The 19,538-nt window shown below is 36.9% G+C and overlaps 1 protein-coding gene across 1 annotated transcript; it reads left to right on the top strand.

Annotated features, from left to right (window-relative positions):
* Positions 1-12,819: 12,819 nt before the first annotated feature.
* Positions 12,820-18,189, top strand: LOC148102441 (thrombin-like enzyme BjussuSP-1). Its single transcript, XM_087842469.1, has 5 exons — positions 12,820-13,070; positions 13,189-13,401; positions 17,449-17,510; positions 17,801-17,940; positions 18,034-18,189. The coding sequence occupies exons 1-5, from the start codon at positions 12,820-12,822 to the stop codon at positions 18,187-18,189; spliced, it is 822 nt and encodes a 273-aa protein (XP_087698595.1).
* Positions 18,190-19,538: the final 1,349 nt, after the last annotated feature.

Raw genomic sequence — 19,538 nt, 5'->3', positions numbered from 1 at the left:
AAGATCACAAAATCTTGAGATGCTCCAAAAAGATGCAGACAAAAACACAACAATGTTTGTCATAGTCTCTAAGGTCTCCCAGGCTTGAAATGGATTCTTGTATAACAGCATTTTAGTGCAAAGATGGTTAAATGAACAGATATTGTGATATAGCTTAGAAATAGAAAAAGGTGCTAAATAATGCAAAGTTTAATGAGAAACACAAACTGTAAACTAATAATGGAAGCTGTGATTCATCCCAGAGTGTGACAGAGAGCAGAGACACTCTACATATTAGAAAACACAGAATTTGACCATCTGGAATACAGGTGACAAAAAAAGGCATCAAAACTTGAAGGCTGGTGTCCTGAAATAACATAATACTAATACTACTAAAACTACTACTACTACTAATAATAATAATACATTTTATTTAAGAAAGCGCCTTTCAAAACACTCAAGGACACTGCACACAAGCAATAACAACAACAAACATAAAAAGTTGAGCAAATAAATAAAATAAATTAAAGTAGCAGGATGGAAAGATTGATGTGGAACAGGCTAATGTGAATAGGTGATTTTTGAGTCTGGACTTAAAAAGAGGGAGGGAAGTGATGTAGGTCATTAGCAAGACTATAGAACTTGACTGCATGCTGAGGTGTTCAGGTCTGGTTCTGTAGTATAGAACCTGAAAATTAGACGGTCATTAGCAAGACTGTATAGAATCTATACAGTCTTGCTAATGACCTTCTAATTTTATTCAGATGTGTTGCAGCAGGGACACATGTAAAAGTTTCAGAACACCGGCCCTCGAGGATTCGAGTTGGACACCCCTGATCTAGATCCACTGAGTAAACACAGCACTGCAAACACAGAAATAGAGTTGGTGGAAATTTCAAATATAAGATACTTTTACTCAAATGTTTTACTCTCACTTCTCCTCCACCTTGTGCTGTTTAGTCTTAAATGTCTGACTGTGCTGAGAATATGTGTCAGCTATAGTCAGTGTTTCACATGAAGTTTATGATGTGGTGATGAGGAAAAAGGTGCATCTATCTCTAAGTTCGATCTCTTAGGAATAACTCAAGTGCTTTGAATATATTATATGATTTGAAAACAAATAATTGACATTAGAGCCCAGGTTTCCTGTCCACCATCACATTAGCTGAGTAGTTGGCAAATCTGTGGGGAACAGAGAACATCAGCCATCAGTCAGTTTTCTTCTTTTGAAGAAAAAAAAATCAATCAGTTGATTTCGACTACAGACACACCATCACACTAATGCAGGGACCCATTATGAGACATCAGTCCTCTGAGATCTGAGAGGAGACGGTTTGTATCAAGTAAACCAAACTGACAACTGACCACAGAGCATATAATTAAAGTCATTTTGTTGCTCTGTTGGGCATTTATAAAGAGACCATGCCTGGTAAGATAACACAACATTTATGCAGCACTGCCCCCGTGTGGTCACACTGAAACACAACAGCTTCTCATTTTCTTCACTTCACTAATCACTGCTGAAAGTGTAATTTTTTATCATCCCTTCACCAAAAACAAAAAAACTAAAATACAAATAATGAAACTAATCAAATGAATTAACTCTTGATGATCTTATTATTAGTTTCTATTATCCACCTACTTTGTTTCTGACTCATCTCACATTCACACTCTCTACTCAGCATCCTCCAGTTTTTATTTGTCTGTCCTTCCTGAACAATCAGTCAATATAATCTGTCATCACCAATAAAATCCTGAAAGTTTATATGAGAAGAACTTACAAAATATCTTGTGTAGTATTTTGCAAGACAATCCAGGGATCAGAGACAAGATTTAAAAAATGGGTTAAATAAAATTATGTGGCCACATGTTTGTAGTCAAAGTAAATTATTGTGTTTGTGTGCAAAATCCCAGTCGTAAAAAGAGCAGCTTATAATAACGTGTTTAAAACTAAAATAATGTAAATTTAATCAAACGCACATTGAGGGAGTATAAGTTAACACAATGCTGGCTTGCTCCTGTTTGATAAACCAACGGCAGGAGAAGACATTTTACTAACAGAGATAAACGTTAGCAGCTGCTAACTATCTGCAGGCTGACTGGAGGTAAAACTCCTGAAAACCCAAAACTTACCACTGTTTTACCTTTTTATATAAGTGGCACAAAAGTTAAATTTTACTTATAAACTGTTGTTTTCGTCAGCCAGTGAGCTTTGAGTGCAGAAACAGTGAGTACCCTCAAAGCCCAAAACACATACTGTGCACACTTTTCTTTCTGCTGCATTAATACACACGCTTATCTTGACCACAGCTCTGACTTACATCTGGAATTGGGAGCCAACTTTGCAGTAGCTCCAGTAGTTATTGTGAAATGCATGGTTGTGTCTTCTGTTTCAAAATATTGAACAGAATGGGTATTATGAGAGGAAGTGCATGAATACACATTGATGTCTCTGATTTGCCTTCCTGTCTTACTGCTGTGGATTAGACTGAGTACAAATGACCACGTTTGCATTGATAAAATAATGACAGGAGCAAATTCTTTACTGTGGAACTGATACTGATGTTTCCAAGAGCACGTCAGCAATATAACATCCTGAAGACGAAAATGCTCCTTTGTCCTCTTACCAGACTAAAAGGTGAATTTGACTTGCAAATGGCATTAAGGAGTTCTGTCTAAGTAGCAGCTGCTTCAGTGCTTACTTATGTTTCACCACTATCAGGAACTGTGGGCACAGCAACATTAACTGCTAAAGGAAAGACGACTCTCTCACTTCTCCTCCACCTCGTGCTGTTACTGGTTGAACTTTGATCTTTTAAAGAAACACCTTTTTCTTCTTTTTTTTTCTTCACTTCACTAGTCGCTGCTGAAAGTGTAATTTTAATCATCCCTTCACCAAAAACAAAAAAACTAAAATAAAAATAATGAAACTAATCAAATGAATTAACTCTTGATGATCTTATTATTAGTTTCTATTATCCACCTACTTTCTTTCTGACTCATCTCACATTCACACTCTCTACTCAGCATCCTCCAGTTTTTATTTGTCTGTCCTTCCTGAACAATCAGTCAATATAATCTGTCATCACCAATAAAATCCTGAAAGTTTATATGAGAAGAACTTGCAAAATATCTTGTGTAGTATTTTGCAAGACAATCCAGGGATCAGAGACAAGATTTTAAAAATGGGTTAAATAAAATTATGTGGCCACATGTTTGTAGTCAAAGTAAATTATTGTGTTTGTGTGCAAAATCCCAGTCGTAAAAAGAGCAGCTTATAATAATGTGTTTAAAACTAAAATAATGTAAATTTAATCAAACACACATTGAGGGAGTATAAGTTAATGAACAACACCACCTTGCTCCTGTTTGATAAGCCAACGGCAGGAGAAGACATTTTACTAACAGAGATACACGTAAGCAGCTGCTAACCATCTGCAGGCTGACTGGAGGTAAAACAGCTCCTGCAAACCCAAAACTTGCCACTGTTTTACCTTTTTATATAAGTGGCACAAAAATGTAAAGAGACTAAATTTAATTTCACTTGTAAACTGTTGTTTTTGTTAGTCTGTGAGCTTTGAGTGCAGAAACAGTGAGTACCCTCAAACCCCAAAACACATACTGTGCACACTTTTTTCTTTCTGCTGCATTAATAAACGTGCTTGACATGAATTGTCATGTCATGTTGTCATGTCTTGACCACAGCTCTGACTTACATCTGGAAATCGGAGCCAACTTTGCAGTAGCTCCAGTAGTGATTGCGAAATGCATGGATGTGTCTTCTCTTTCAAAATATTGTATATAGTCAGGGCTGGACTGGACATCGGGCATACCGGGAATTTGCCCGGTGGGCCGCTCGTGATTTTTCGTTTTTATGGGCCAATGGGATTTTATTTCTTTTTTTTTTAACGATATAAATGAATGGTGGTGGATTGGCCAGTTGGTCATGATCGACTCTGGGCTTGACCAGTTACAGCAGAGGAGGTCGAACTTTAAAGTTGAGGTGAAAAGGAACTCGATTTCATAACTACTTCAGCTAGAAAGATGCTTATTCAATCATGAAACTGATCAATGATCAGCTGATCGGCTTTTCTCTCTGCGCCAGAAAGAGGGAACCAGCAGATGTTGCGCTAAACAACAGCAGCAAGTTTAAGCTTGATCAGCTGACGGTAGAATTTATTTAATGTTAATTTCTAGTATCAGCTGATGTTTGTTGGAGCCACGGCTGTAAAGCTGCTGGTCATGATATCGTTTGGTTATGTGGTGAGAGGGAAACATGAAGATGAAACCAGGAGATGTCCTTACTGAATCATCAGAGCTGTGATGGAGAAACAGGTTTACCTTTTAGGTAACATGGATGAGTTGAAGGGAAGTTATGAACTGTTTCTAAGAGACAAATAACACCAGGATCCATACTTTTCTTTCATCTGATGTAAAATGTATAGAAATACATTATTGTATTCAGTAAATATTAGGTCTAGTATATACCCTAGTAAGTTATAGTATTCTTTCCTTTGGGAAGGTACCATCTGTGCAGTCTGCAATTCTGTTGAAGAAAGATGTTGAATCTATTTGATTACAGGAGAAAAATAATAGATTTCTGTGCATTTGTTTTCTATTAGTTAGGTATATGTAATTATAAATTAGGTTGTTTTATATTTTTTGCTAAAGACCGTTTAGAATACCAGAATAGGGAGGGTGGTGTAGGTTTAAGTTTATTATAAAGGCTTTATGGCTTTTCCTATAATACCTGGTGGGCCGGTCACTAGTCAAAATGCCCGGGCTGATTTTTTGTCCCAGTCCAGCCCTGTATATAGTCAGCAGAGCAGAGAATAGATAATAGACAACAGATAATAGTTTGCATTGAGTACAAATGACCATGTTTGCATTGATAAGAAGCAATTTTTTTACTGTGGAACTGATACTGATATTTCCAAGAGCACGTCAGCAATATAACATCCTGAAGACGAAAATGCTCCTTTGTCCTCTTACCAGCCTAAAAGGTGAATTTAACTTGCAAATGGCATTAAGGAGTTCTGTCTAAGTAGCAGCTGCTTCAGTGCTTACTTATGTTTCACCACTATCAGGAACTGTGGGCACAGCAACATTAACTGCCAAAGAAAAGAAGTCTGTCTCTCACTTCTCCTCCAATTCAATTAAATTTTTCCAATTCAGCTACCAATTTTAACCAGTTAAGCAACATCTCAAAATTAAAAACACTTCTGGAGGTGAAGAAGGCACATCTGGCTGCCCAATATATATCAACACAGCAGAACCTGTATGACAGTGAATCACCTGGACATAGTGCTTTTGATAAGTAATTACTGATCATTCACGTGAAATAAAAGTCATATCAATCAACAAGGAACCTTTGAATTTGAACTAGCACCACTGAATGAACAATGGTCTGGGAGGTCAGTTCCTTGGTCATTAATATACAAATTCCCATGACCATTGATGAACAACTATTGATCAAAGGCCATTGATCAATGGGATCAGTGGTGCTAGTTTCAGTCATTTTGCAAATGTACTGTTTATAAGACTGGGGAAACCTGCAGTCAGCTGTCTCAGCTGACTGAGACAGCTGACTGCTGTCTTGGATGAGTGACAAAACGTTTCTCTCACTGAAAACGCTACGTCCAGATGATGCATGCTCAGTCATCCAGGTAAGTAAATCCCAAAAGGTTGATTCTTTTCAAGTCAAGTAATAATAACAATAATTAACTTGTGGGTGGGGCAAAACACGCCCACACTACTGTTGCTGTGCTCTTAGCTGCTTCCATGCTACTTAACCCTCCTGTGGCATGTTGAAGTAAAACCAGAAGGGAATAATAGATCAGCTTAGGGATGCACCGATACCGATACCACATTTTCTAAAGTACTCGTACTCGTTAAAAGTCTCCCGATACCGAGGACCGATACCACGGTCTGAGACCTGTCTATGTTTGAGCGGCATGGAAGGGGTTAATCACAGGCGCCGAGTGCCCGCCCCCAGGCTCCGAGTTCCCGCCCCCAGGCCCCGAGTGCATCTCAGAGCTGGGAGAAGGCTCAGCTGTGTGGAACTATTTCAAAGTGAACGAAGAAGCGAAAACAAAGGCGGACTGCAAATTGTGCTCAGCGAAATTGTCCAGAGGAGGCTCGAAAGGTAGCGCATTTAACACAAGCAATTTAATCAAGCACCAAAATCCCAACACGACAACGAGTACAAAGAGTTTACCCACGCTTATTTACCCATGCTTATTAGCACAGAGGAGCATAGCTGATGCTATAGCAGTGGGACAGAAAATAGTTGGGCATTTTAAACATTCCGCCTTAGCCTACTCCCGCCTCGATGACGTTCAGGGACAGCTCAACCAGCCAATAAAGAGACTGCAGCAGGACGTACAGACGCGCTGGAACAGCATGTATTACATGCTCCAGTCCCTCATTGAGCAAAAGCGAGTGCTGGGCGTGTATGTGTCCGAGCATGAACTCCCTGACTATCTCACCGCTCACCAATGGGCTCTTATGGAGACGACTGTTGCCATCCTCGCCCCCTTTGAGGAACTAACTAAAAAAGTGAGCAGCTACCACGCACTAGCCTCTAATGTCATCCCAGCTGTGACTGTGCTTGTGAGACTTCTAAACAGAGAAACAGACGAACAAATTTAAAATTAAATTTTGTTTTTTTATAATTATTTATTCTGTAATATGTTGCATACAACATGCTTTTCATTTTAAATAAATGTTCTTAATTCCAAACTAGTCCCTTGTTTGTTTCTTTGTTAAATTATAGGACTAAAGCTGTTACCTGCAAATTTAAATCATGTTTTTATTAAGTAAGTATTGGTATCGGCGAGTACTGAAATGCAAGTACTCGTACTCATACTCGTTTCCAAAAAAGTGGTATTGGTGCATCCCTAGATCAGCTCATTGTCACCAATATCTGACCAAGGTTTTTTTTGTAAATATGGGACTGATATCTAATCAAACTAGTGGATTAGTGGGTCCCTAATACTAATAGCCTATGCAGAATAAACAAATAAAAATCTCTTCCAAGGTTGTTAGTGAGTTAAATGTTGTTTAAACAATTATTGCACACTTTCTGTAAATCCAATAAACTTCATTTCACTTCTCAAATATCACTGTGTGTGTCTCCTATATGATATATTTAACTGACATTTTTTATTGTAACAACCAACAATTTATACAGGAAAATAATGACTATTAACAAGGTTGCCCAAACTTTTGCATCCCACTGTACGTTATACTAACAGTGGACTATTGCAGGCTGCTCTTTTCTTACTTTACTTTAAACATAGTATTTCTACTAAATGTAGTATTTATTCTTAATCATACTATTTCTATATATTACTGCCATGTCCCCAGGCAGCCAATCCTCTGTGAGGACTGAGACATTTAGCCCTGAAATTTACATATCAGGGCCTGCACGGCTTCCCAGCCAGCCAATCATATCTGAGGTCAACCGTTTCTTCTCTCGTTTCTTCTCTCGTCATATCTCAGCGACGGATGTACAAAGAGCAACGGAATCACGAATCGCAGTCAAAGTACACCAAAGTCCACTGATTCACCCAGTACAAGAATTATGTTTCTAGTCCACCTAGTTTTTGAGTTACACGACGTTTTGTAACTCCAAAAAACGGCGTTTTTCGCCTCTCACCGCGATCTAATTCTGACTGCTCATCACCCTATTTTCCAGGCACCCGCTCTCTTTCCCAGTGGCGCAGTTGGTAATGACACGGGTCTGCAACCAAAAGGTCGTGGGTTCGATTCCACCTTGATCAACATGTTTTTCTCCCTACAAATTAATACATTATCACAGACCAGTAATTCATATTCATCATTTATTACAATTCTGCAAACGTTTATGATTTTACCAGCTTTTCTAATATGGACCTCAGATTCTTGTTAACACTCCATGGCACAAATACTGTTCCCTTTAGGCTCTGTGTATGTGTGTGTGCATCAATATTTCTCCCATTTTAAAGTATTACTCCTCCATAATTGTATTTATGTTAAATCAAAGTACTTTTACTACATCTTAGTACTTCTGCTCAATCATAGTATTTCTGCTAAATCATAGTATTTTTGCCAAATCATGGTTTTTGTGCCAAATCATAACATTTGTGTTATGTTATAGTATTATTACTAAATGGAGGAATTTCTGTCATGTTACAGTATATGTGCTGATTACAGTATTTCTGCTAAATCATAGTATTTCTACTATATTATATTTTTCTTTCTAAATATAGCATTTCTGCTATATAATTGTATTTCTGCTATGTTATAATATTTGTGCTAAACCAGAGTATTTGTGCTGAAACATAGTATTTCTGCCAAATGATAGTATTTCTGTCAAATTATAGTATTTGTGCTAAAACATAGTATTAATTTAAAATTACAATATTCATAGTTCATCACAGTGTCTCTGGTAAATCACAGTATTTCTGCTATGTTGTACTATTTTTCTCAATCATAGTGTTTCTGTAATGTTTAAGTATTTTTGGCTAAATATATTCTTTCTGTTATCTTATACTATTTCTCCTAAATTCTTGTATATTTGAGAAGTTATCATGTTTCTGGTAAGTTACAATATTTCTGCCAAGTTCTGCTATGCTATTGTATTTCTGCCAAGTATTATGTTTCCTCTAAGATATTGCAGTTCTGCCAACTTATTACTTTTTAGCAAAGTTCCTTTGCTTCTGCAAAGTTTTTACAATTTCTGCAACTTTTCAGCTTTTTCAGCTAGTTTTTGCAGACAGCTTCAGCTTTAAAGCATCCACACTGCATTTTCGCAGGAAATGCAAATTTTTCTACTTTACTGATTCATCTCACATCTACTCTCTCTAATTCAATTCAATTCAATTCAATTCAATTTTATTTATATAGCGCCAAATCACAACAAAAGTTGCCTCAAGGCGCTTCATAGATACAGAGAAAAACCCAACAATCATATGACCCCCTATGAGCAAGCACTTTGGCGACAGTGGGAAGGAAAAACTCCCTTTTAACAGGAAGAAACCTCCGGCAGAACCAGGCTCAGGGAGGGGCGGGGCCATCTGCTGCGACCGGTTGGGGTGAGAGAAGGAAGACAGGATAAAAGACATGCTGTGGAAGAGAGACAGAGGTTAATAACAGATATGATTCAACACAGAGAGGTCTGTTAATACATAGTGAGCGAGAAAGGTGACTGGAAAGGAAAAACTCAATGCATCATGGGAATCCCCCGGCAGCCTACATCTATTGCAGCATAACTAAGGGAGGATTCAGGGTCACCTGGTCCAGCCCTAACTATATGCTTTAGCAAAAAGGAAAGTTTTAAGCCTAATCTTAAAAGTAGAGATAGTGTCTGTCTCCCGAATCCAAACTGGAAGCTGGTTCCACAGAAGAGGGGCCTGAAAACTGAAGGCCCCTCCCATTCTACTTTTAAATACTCTAGGAACAACAAGTAGGCCTGCAGAGCGGGAGCGAAGTGCTCTAATAGGGTGATATGGTACTACAAGGTCATTAAGATAAGATGGGGCCTGATTATTTAAGACCTTGTATGTGAGGAGCAGGATTTTGAACTCAATTCTGGATTTAACAGGAAGCCAATGAAGGGAAGCCAAAACAGGAGAAATATGCTCTCTCTTTCTAGTCCCTGTCAGTACTCTTGCTGCAGCACTTTGGATTAATTAAAGGCTTTTCAGTGAGTTTTTTGGACATCCTGATAATAATGAATTGCAGTAGTCCAGCCTGGAAGTAATAAATGCATGAACTAGTTTTTCAGCATCACTCTGAGACAGGATATTTCTAATTTTAGAGATGTTGCGCAAATGGAAGAACGCAGTCTTACATATTTGTTTAATATGTGCGTTGAAGGACATATCCTGGTCAGAACAATCAGTCAATATGATCTGTCATCAAAAATAAAAGGCTCAAAGTTAATATTACAACGACTTCTCAAATAAGTATTTTGAAATTATGGTCAGTGATCACAAAATATACTCCACAGCTTTTGCCATGACACTGAAAATTGAGCACAGATACTTCCTGTTTCGAGTGATCATCTGTTAGTTGCTCATGTGCACGAGTCATGTAGCACCAAGAGACTGATTAAATGTTAGAACAGGAGAATGTGCAGCACCCACCGGACCATAGTACATGTAGAGCACTTTTAGAACGGTAAACACGACTTTTGAGTGAATTTATGGTGACATACACGGCACAGTCTGACAAAAATACTATTAGCAACAATTTCATTCTTCCTCCAAAGTGTGCAGCACTCATACAGTGCAAAAAAACATATCCCAAAATGCTAAAATGGAACAGAACAAAATAAAAACCTTGAAAAACAACAACTCTATGAATAAAGTCTTCTGTTTTCACAGACAGTGAAAGAATCGGAGAGAAAGAAGTGTCATGAGAAACAAAACAGACGGTTTTATCAGGTGGGAGTGGGAAAACTTTGCATAACGCTCTCTGTTCACTTCTTCATCTCAACTGTTTTGTCTCTCTGCCCTCAACTATATGTACACTATTACACTGTGGTAATATTTAATCAAGTTTAGGGAGGAAGGTGACAGACTGTCTCTGCTTGATAAGCTAACAGCAAAAAATTTAGCATTTTGCTAAATGCAGAAAGTTTGGAAGTAAAGCAAACAAAGCAGAAGCAGAGCCAAATGAGCCAAACTAGAACCACATATCTAGTGGTTTCACTTGTAAAGAAACATTGTGCACACACACACACACACACACGGACCATGTTAACGTTTCACACTCTCAGGAACCGAAGCTGAAGGACATAACTCTAGTCTGATAGGTTATATTCTGCAGGTGAAACTGCACAACACAACAGCTGTGTCAGGCTCATTCTTGTTCAACTTGACTCAGCTCATATTTCACTGCTGTGGTTTAAACTCCTATTTGCTTGGAAAAGACAATGACAAGAAAACACAATTATGGATTAGATTATTGTAATTATGATATTCAAAAAACACATTTTAAAGAAAATACATTATTGTATTTTATACAATAATACATAAACGTTGTGCCTGCACCGAGTGGATAGTCAAACAAATTGAATCCTCATACATACATTATTGTATATTTATTACTTCATTTTTTTATTCTTATCTCTTTTTTATTATAGCACTAGGAATTAACAATAAGGGAAGGATTCTGGATCAGCGCCATGATGCAAACTTGTGGCCATAGTTTGAGTATGTGAGCGAGAGGAGCAGCGGAGGAGAGGAATTGGACTTTTCTGTGAGAGAGTGGAGCATGTTGGACCCTTTCCCTGTTTTCTTCGGACCCTGGAGCCCCGGAGCGCCTTTTCACTGGCACTCTGTACATATATTCACCTGGTGTTTTCTCACTGTAAATAAACGCACTTTCTTCTTTCACAAGGAATTCCTGGTGTGCGCCTGAGTCCGTCTAAAGAACGTGTCAGAAAGTGTTACAGACTAGTTGAGAAAAACTGCTGCATATGTTTTTAATCCGGGTAAGAAAAAAAATAAAACTAAAAAATTTTATTTTCTGTTGCACCATCTGAGCCCATAGCAGAACCTTTGAAACATCATCATATGTGACAACAGTCAAGACAAAGGCCACTTTAATTTACATAGCAAAATATCACAAATTTGACCCAAAAGGCTTTGTCACCTGGACACATCACAAACTGATCTGAAACAGCACAGAGTGAATATCAGAAAAATTTGATGAAAAATCAAAGAAACAAACTGATTATTATTAAAATTGTGCTGTTATTAAAAAGCTAAGAATATGATCCGGGAGGATGTCAAACAACTTTTTATCCAAAAATTGATTTATATTTGATTATGAGTATTATTATTTATCCATGCGAACATGAATGACTAAGCTGCGCTGAAAGAATAAGAAATATCAACATATTAAAAAACTTAGAAAGTAGTAGCTGACCACTGAAAGAGGCACAGAGAAAGGTTTTAAGGCTCTTACCACAACTGATATGCGTTGCTTCTTGAAAATGTTGCTACTCATAAGCAAGTATCGAACTGAACAGGAAATACTAAGGCCCCGAGTTTTGTGCTCAGTGAGCCAGACGTAGTTGTTCAGCAGTATCACTTATTAAAACACAGGAAAATGCAATACAAAATACAAACAAAAAAGAAAATAAATACATTGTTAAATTAAGTCAGTCAATATCTTGCTAATTGAAGAACAGATGTTTTATAGTTTTTCCTTTATGCTACTCTTAGAAAAAGATATACAAACACCCTAAAAAGTTGTGTGTGTATAAATTAACTTCAACTTTGAAATTATTCTGTTAAAAAAACAACTTATTTTAACAAATGCAGTATCATTTCCTGGAGTATATGGATGACAAAGACTACAAATAATGAGGACACTTTTTTGCTAAGATGAAGAGATGTTCAACATTTGCATGAAAACTGACCCAATGGACCAATGGGGTTTTGTTGATAACATTAGGCTCTCTGATTGGTGGATCCATCACTAACACAGTGAGAACAGGCTTTAAAAAGGTCCCAGCACAGCATTCACTGCAAGCTAAATGACAGCAATGGCTCATCTGAAGCTTCTTCTTCTTCTTCTGTGTGTTGGTGAGTGAAATATTGCACTTATTTCTCAGGTTGCGACAAATTCTGTGTTACTAAAGGATTAGTTAGGTTTTCACTAAACCACCAGATACTGTTTTTGTTCTTCTTTGTCTCTGCTTTGATATCAGTTATTATACATTTGTCAGAATGTTACAGTATCAGGAACACTGTCTCTACAGTATGATTGTACTTTTTCTTCTTTTCATCAACTTGCAGACACATTTCTGCAAGTATATCTGCAAGTATAATAACTAGAAAGAATATGTTGTTCTTCAGATGGAAGAAACAACCAGTTGTGAGTAAATTATTTTCTTTTTCAGGCATCACAGTCAGCACAGGAGTAGATTTGCACAAAAGGATCTATGGAGGCCAAAAGTGTCCAGACACTGAGCGTCTGTATCACGTGAAACTAAAGGCAACCAATGGAACACATGAAAGTCTCTGTGGTGGCTCACTGATCCATGAACGGTGGATTCTGACTGCAGCCCACTGCTGGAAAAATGACCCTGGATGGTGAGAAAACAACAGTTTCACTTATAAATGTTTTTAATAGAATTTAAATGTTAGGACAGTATTTCAAATGCTCATGTTCTGTAATTCGAATCGCTTGCACCCATTTCCCCTTGTGCAGGAATATGTATGCAATTTTAGGAGTTCATCCACATCAATCATGGATAAAGTTATTATTCTCAAGATCTTCAGATAAAAAAAAAAAGGTGGAAATCACAAATGGATGGTTTTTAGTGGACTTAAATACAATTGAGGACATCATGCTAATGGAAATTCCTTCACAACCGGGCAGGAAGATCGTTGCCTTACCGGACTGTGCAAATCCTCCCAAAATGTAAGTTGTGCGCTTACCTAATAAGTCTGAATCCTTTCTGACTTTTCCACTTTTTTATTTTTATTTATTTGTATCGACATTTATTTACATTATGATATTTATTTATTCACAATGTTGAATATTAGTCACCTGCTTACTGAACCCTGACCATATATTTGGATGTTTGTATGTCATGATGTTAATTTACAAAATATATTAAATTATTTAATTAACATTACATTATGCATTTTCCTTAAGTTTTTGTCAAGAAGCCATATTATACTCACAGTGACTCCATTCATAAAAACAATGAAGGGAAAAACAGGGGCGCACACTTTTTATAGAGCTGTATGGTTCAGAATACAAGACAAACATAAAGAAAAAAATCAAAGTAGAAAGTACCATAAAATAATAATGTGCTCTGTCTATAGTACGCCTCTCAAAGCACAAGTGTATCATATAATAAATCCCCATAATACCTCACCACTTGCAATATCTGCAGCATATAAAGAGATATCTAATACTTTATGATAAAATTATGACTTTATCATCAAAACAAAACTTTGATGGTAAATAAAATAGATAAAAAAATAAAATAGATAAATAAGTAATTTCCAAAATAATGCTTTATTTTGGAAATTACTGCAACCAAGAACACACAAATAAACAAACCACCTCATATGGAAAAGATATATATAAATCTTATAAAGTTTGTATCTGTCTTGTGTAAAACTTGTATGAAAAGCATACAAGAGTGAAAACAAGAGATATAAGATCCCTTGAAAATCATATAAATGAAACTTGTATGTTTTGGATACTTACTAAAACAATATATGAAAGTGGCCACTTTCATGAGTAAATCATATAAGCCTTATATGATTCACTATATGAAGTAGGCCAAATCTGCCAGTTTTCTCTATTTCTTTTCCATATGGGGCAGCTCAATCAACACAATATCACAGTAAAAACTTACATTACACTAAAGAAGGAGTTTAAACATAAACAACAGCAATGACAAACTCCCTCAGCAAGTATAATGTTTTTGAGGGATTGCACCACTATTCAATAACAAGTACAATCCTTCCAACTTTTCTTTATGTCAGGGCTCTGTGGCAGGCCTGAGGTGCCTCAGGCAGGGATGAGGACCCAAAATACAGGACTCATAGAGAATGAATGGCAAACTCAAAGAACCTCAGCTTTATTGCTGGCATGAAACAAAACATAAACCAAACTGAGAATGTTATGACAAGAACACATAGGCAATTCTGAGGATACAACGCGACAGCGAGCAAAGGAAAACACAGGGCTTATATACACAGAGGCGTAATCAGGGAATGGGAAACAGGAGGGAGACGCAGTTGGGAGAAATTAGGGGTAACGAGTAGGGATGAGTATTGATAAGATTTTCACGATTCCGATTCCATTTTCAATTCTGTTTAACGATTCGATTCTTTATCGATTCTCTTATCGATTCTTTTTAAAAAAGGAGAACACTAAAGTCGAATAGCTTAGAACTTTGTTTTATATCTTCTCTTTGAACAAGATAGAAATTTAGGAGTAACATGGCCTTACAAACCCAACAGTGAGATCTTAAGAGATCCACAGCCTACGGCTCTTCAATGGGGTGTCACAGGGTCCCCAGGAAAAAAAAATTGTAAATGTAAAATAATAAAATAAATATTCTTCTGTAGCAATAACAAAGTATAACATAAATTATTCAGTAGCAATTACACAAGAATATCCAGTAATGTCCCTGCCTACAATTAAACACATTCACTTACCTAAAATCAGGGGCATCTGCTGTGGCAAATGGGTGCAAGCCTTTGACCACAAACTTAGTCACTGCTCGGTGACATTCGTCTATCCTGGCCTGAAAGGAGACGCTACGGTAGACTGCAGCGAGAACTGCCAGCATCTGAGCCAGACTCTGTCTGTCTCTCTCATCATGGTCACCTAAATGCACAGTAATGGCAGGTTTTGTAATAAGGCAGATCGCGCTAACATAATATGCACTGTTAGTTGATTATTTACCTGCTGCACTAACGGGAGAGGACGTGCAAACGTCACCGCTGCTGCCGGGTTGAGATTCACGAGTCCGGAGCGGAATTAAAAACACGACATTCATTTAAGGTCATCGTGTGTTTTGTGAGCAAATGCTTTTCCATATTCGTAGTGTTTCCTCCCTTAAATGAAATATCTACTTTGCAAGTATTGCAAGTTGCCCTGTTGTCATCCGTTCTCGTAAAGTATAACCAAACTAGCCGCCATGTTTCCTGCCAGGTAAATGACGCTCCGCAGCGTGGTGACGTCATTCGGGGCGACTGGAATCGATAAGGGAATCGTTTGCAAAAATGGCAAACAATTCCAAGGAATTGAAACAGTGGGAACCGATTTTCAACAAGAACCGGTTTTCGATACCCATCCCTAGTAACAAGACAGGGGGAAGCAAAACTGAATACACTGACATAAGACATGGACCTCCAAAGTAAAACAGGAAACAATCCACAAAGGTGCAGATTTGACACTGAACTAAACCTACACAAAGTACGAGGGCACAAGACATAAAACCTAAGAACAAAACCCTAAACCAGAATAAACTGAAACATGGAATTAAAACAAGACAATCAGAATACATAAAAACCATAATACATAAAAATATAAGAAACTGGAAATGCTGGGTCAAAATGACCCAGAACCGTGACACTTTCTACTGTACACATTAACATCATTAACAACATTAAAAATAGTATTTCTGTGTCTTTTAGACAGTGAATTTCATTCAGCAAGTGGAATATGAAACATGAATGAATATGAAGTAGGACCATTTAACAAAAATAATATAATATAGTAATAATAAACATACTAATACCAGTTTAAAATAAATGATTATCATTTTCATTCATTCCCTCTAAAGAATAACTCTGTACTCTGTAGTCTGTTTGTAACAGGCAGCAGGTTTTTGTCCTTCCCAAGTTTGTATGTCTGGAGTTTAACCTCTGGCTCTTCTTATTTCTTCTTATTTTGGTAGTCTCAGTGTGTGTTGTGTTCAGTTTTGCTCCCCCTGTTGTTTGCCTGATTTAGTTCACCTGTGTTACCTCATGTGTCCCATCTGCCTGATTACTTTGTGTGCATTTAAGTCCTTTGTTTCATACTTTTGTTTGTCTGGATCTCTTTCTGGCTGTGTCCTGTTTGTCTGTTGCAATAGCCGAGCTAGTATTGCCAAGTACTCTATATTTAAAGCTGCTTTTGAGTTTAGTCCTGGATATTGGATCTGCCTGTCACACAGTGTATTATGAGAGTAACGGGTAAATAAGTCATTACTGAAAGAAATGTGATTCCTGTTAAGGCTGCTTGACTAAAGTGAAAATCATACAACATATTGAACTTCTAATCTGTCTTCATAGAGGTGTCCTTTAACAAATATGAATTTAAAAAAAGTGAATAAGCTTTGAGATTGTATATAAGATCATCTTGTAGGGAGGTCAATCCATTACCCACAACTAATAAGCAGGGTAATAAGAAAATATCATTTGATATAATATTATAAATGAAACCATGAAAGCCACTCACAGTGTTTGTTGCTCTAACTGATAACACGAGGCTCAGTGAAACAAAAAATGTATCCAACCATGGGACGGTTTTCAGAACGGGACTTAGAAAGGTTCAAACAAGTTAATACAGCAGGAGAAGATGGTTATCATGCAGGTCAGGGCAGTAGTCCATCAACAGATGACATCATACTTGTGAAGTTTCAAACCCATGACTGACATTATACCTGCATCTCCACCTGACTGACATCAATGATAATATAACTGAGCCTCAAGAGTTAAGATTCCTTGTTTTGATTTTAGGAGTTACATCCATGACACACAGTGAATGACAATGAAACACGTGTGGCAAACAGTGATGTGTGAAATCTGAACCCTCAGTTACTCAGAGTTAGTAGCTGTAGCTGGACTGGAAATACCCAGCATGCAGTGTACATCATTATGATTTATTATTTTATTCTGTGTTCACAAGACACGGGTGGATGTGGAATTAATTTATGACCTTTTTTTCTGTTTCTAGAAATGATGTTGTTCAGGTGGCAGGCTTTGGGAAGTACCAGGTAGATGAGAACAACAATGACAGTAAGAATAATTTTTCTTGATTAGTTCAGTTTATTTTAAAATCTCATTTTGGTTTGTGTGTTATTATAGTTATTTTTAATTTGTATTAAAAAAAAAGTTGTTGTTTTTTTTTACAGTGTATATATTATATGGCAGGTTCCCACCTTTTTAGATGCAGTTTTTTTTAAGAAAACATTTTGCTTGAAAAATATTTGAATTGTTTGTAGAAATAAAGGAAAATATCATTTTCCTTAAGATTTTAGTTTTTGAAAGGTTATGAATGACTTTTGTTCTTTTCTTTTTTTCTCTAGTCCCTGGCCAACCACCTCATCTCCAGTGTGCAAACATGCATGTTGTTGACTGTGAGCCTACCAGAAACTCTCCATGTTATTCAGATGTGCCGTATGACAACAGGCTGTGTCTGGAAGAACCTAATGTAGATACACGTGGGGTAAGTTGACTGCTAACATTACTGTATATCATCTGTGTATGTTTTAGATCTTTTGGAAGAAACTTAAATACAAACTATATTTTTCTCTCTCAGGGTGATTCTGGTGGTGGATTGATATACAACAACAAGATTTATGGGGTAATCAAGGGCGGTGGTGTACATGCCTGTACCAGACCAGCTGTTACTGTGAATGTCTGTCCTTACATGAACTGGATAAACCAGAAAATTGCTCAAAATAATGGGAAATAACTGAATGAAAATAACATTCAGAATAAACAATCATCTCTACATGAAACTTGTGTGCTGTGTGTTGTTTCTACTCTAGAACATCTTCATGTTAACTGCAAATTGTGAACCTTTTTCTTTGGTCTAAATTATTGTGTTAGACCTGCACCTTGTCTGTGTTTGAATGTGGTGTCAGGTGTGTAGCAGCTCATCCTTTTGTTGAGAAACTCTCAGACTCACACTGTGAAGATGCAGAAAGGCTTTCTGATCAGACAATCCACCAATCAGCTGCAGGGCCTGAACATGATAGACTTCATAAATCTGAGCTGATTGTTGAGGCTGAAAATGTTTACGTGGAGGCTGTTTGCTCTTTGGTGGAAGATAAACATATATTTTAATCACTGAGCTATAGAGGGCATTAAAATAAACACAGTAAACATCAAAATAAGTTTTGTTGATAAAATACATTTCTTGAAATTGTCCATTGTTTTGTCCCAACTCTAAAAACTGAATCCAGTTTTCAAACTAAAAGCAGTTTAAAAAAATACCCCAAAACAAAAAAAAACTAAAATAATTTAAATTAAATTGTAGTACATGGAGACATATGTATTTCATATCTCATAAAACGTCTAAATTCATTTCCATCTTATCTTCAGTCCTGCATTTTTATACTTCTAAGAAAAAAGTGAAAAATAGACGTTTCATACTCACAAAGCTCAGAAACACTATTGCTGCACCAGATGTCGCTGCTACACAAAACAATTTCACTCTACTGCTTCTCTTTTGTAAATGCTGTTTTAACTACTCATCATCAAAGCTCTGAAACATTTAGTTTTTTAAATATATTTATTGTTATCACTTGTGGAGATTTTTATTTTTAGAACTGAAGAAAATTAATATGAAGAAGAGCTGACTTTCATCATTTGAAAATAGGTTTCAGGATTTCATCATGATTCAGTTTTCATATGAGGCTGTGCTTTCAAATTTAATTTGAAATAGTACGGCGACATTTCAAAGTAGATATCACTAAATCCTAAAGTAAACAATTTCTTTTAAATTGAATCAAATATTATCTTACTGAGCAGTAAAAGCACACCGAGCTCAAAGACTTCTAGCATGAAGCATCAACATGAAATTTAAATGTTGTTTGTTATTACAATAAGAGACTAACTTTTTTTGAACTCTTCCGTTTTCTCTCTTGATGCTGCTGTTTGTTTTCTCCTCCACTTGTATTTTTCTTGACTTCAGTGAATGTGCATAGCGCCCTCTGTTGTATGTTTGGGGGATCTGCACTGCATTGTCATGACATGAAACTGTGCAGAGGTGGAACATGAGCAAAGGAAGCTCATGAAGTGAAGAAGCTTCTTGAATCA

The sequence above is a fragment of the Neolamprologus brichardi genome, chromosome 6 (assembly GCF_056152115.1).
Source record: "Neolamprologus brichardi isolate AB-2024 chromosome 6, ASM5615211v1, whole genome shotgun sequence".
In the NCBI taxonomy this organism is placed as follows: domain Eukaryota; kingdom Metazoa; phylum Chordata; class Actinopteri; order Cichliformes; family Cichlidae; genus Neolamprologus; species Neolamprologus brichardi.
Note: the sequence above shows the minus strand (reverse complement) of the source record. Positions and strands in the feature narration are given on the sequence as shown.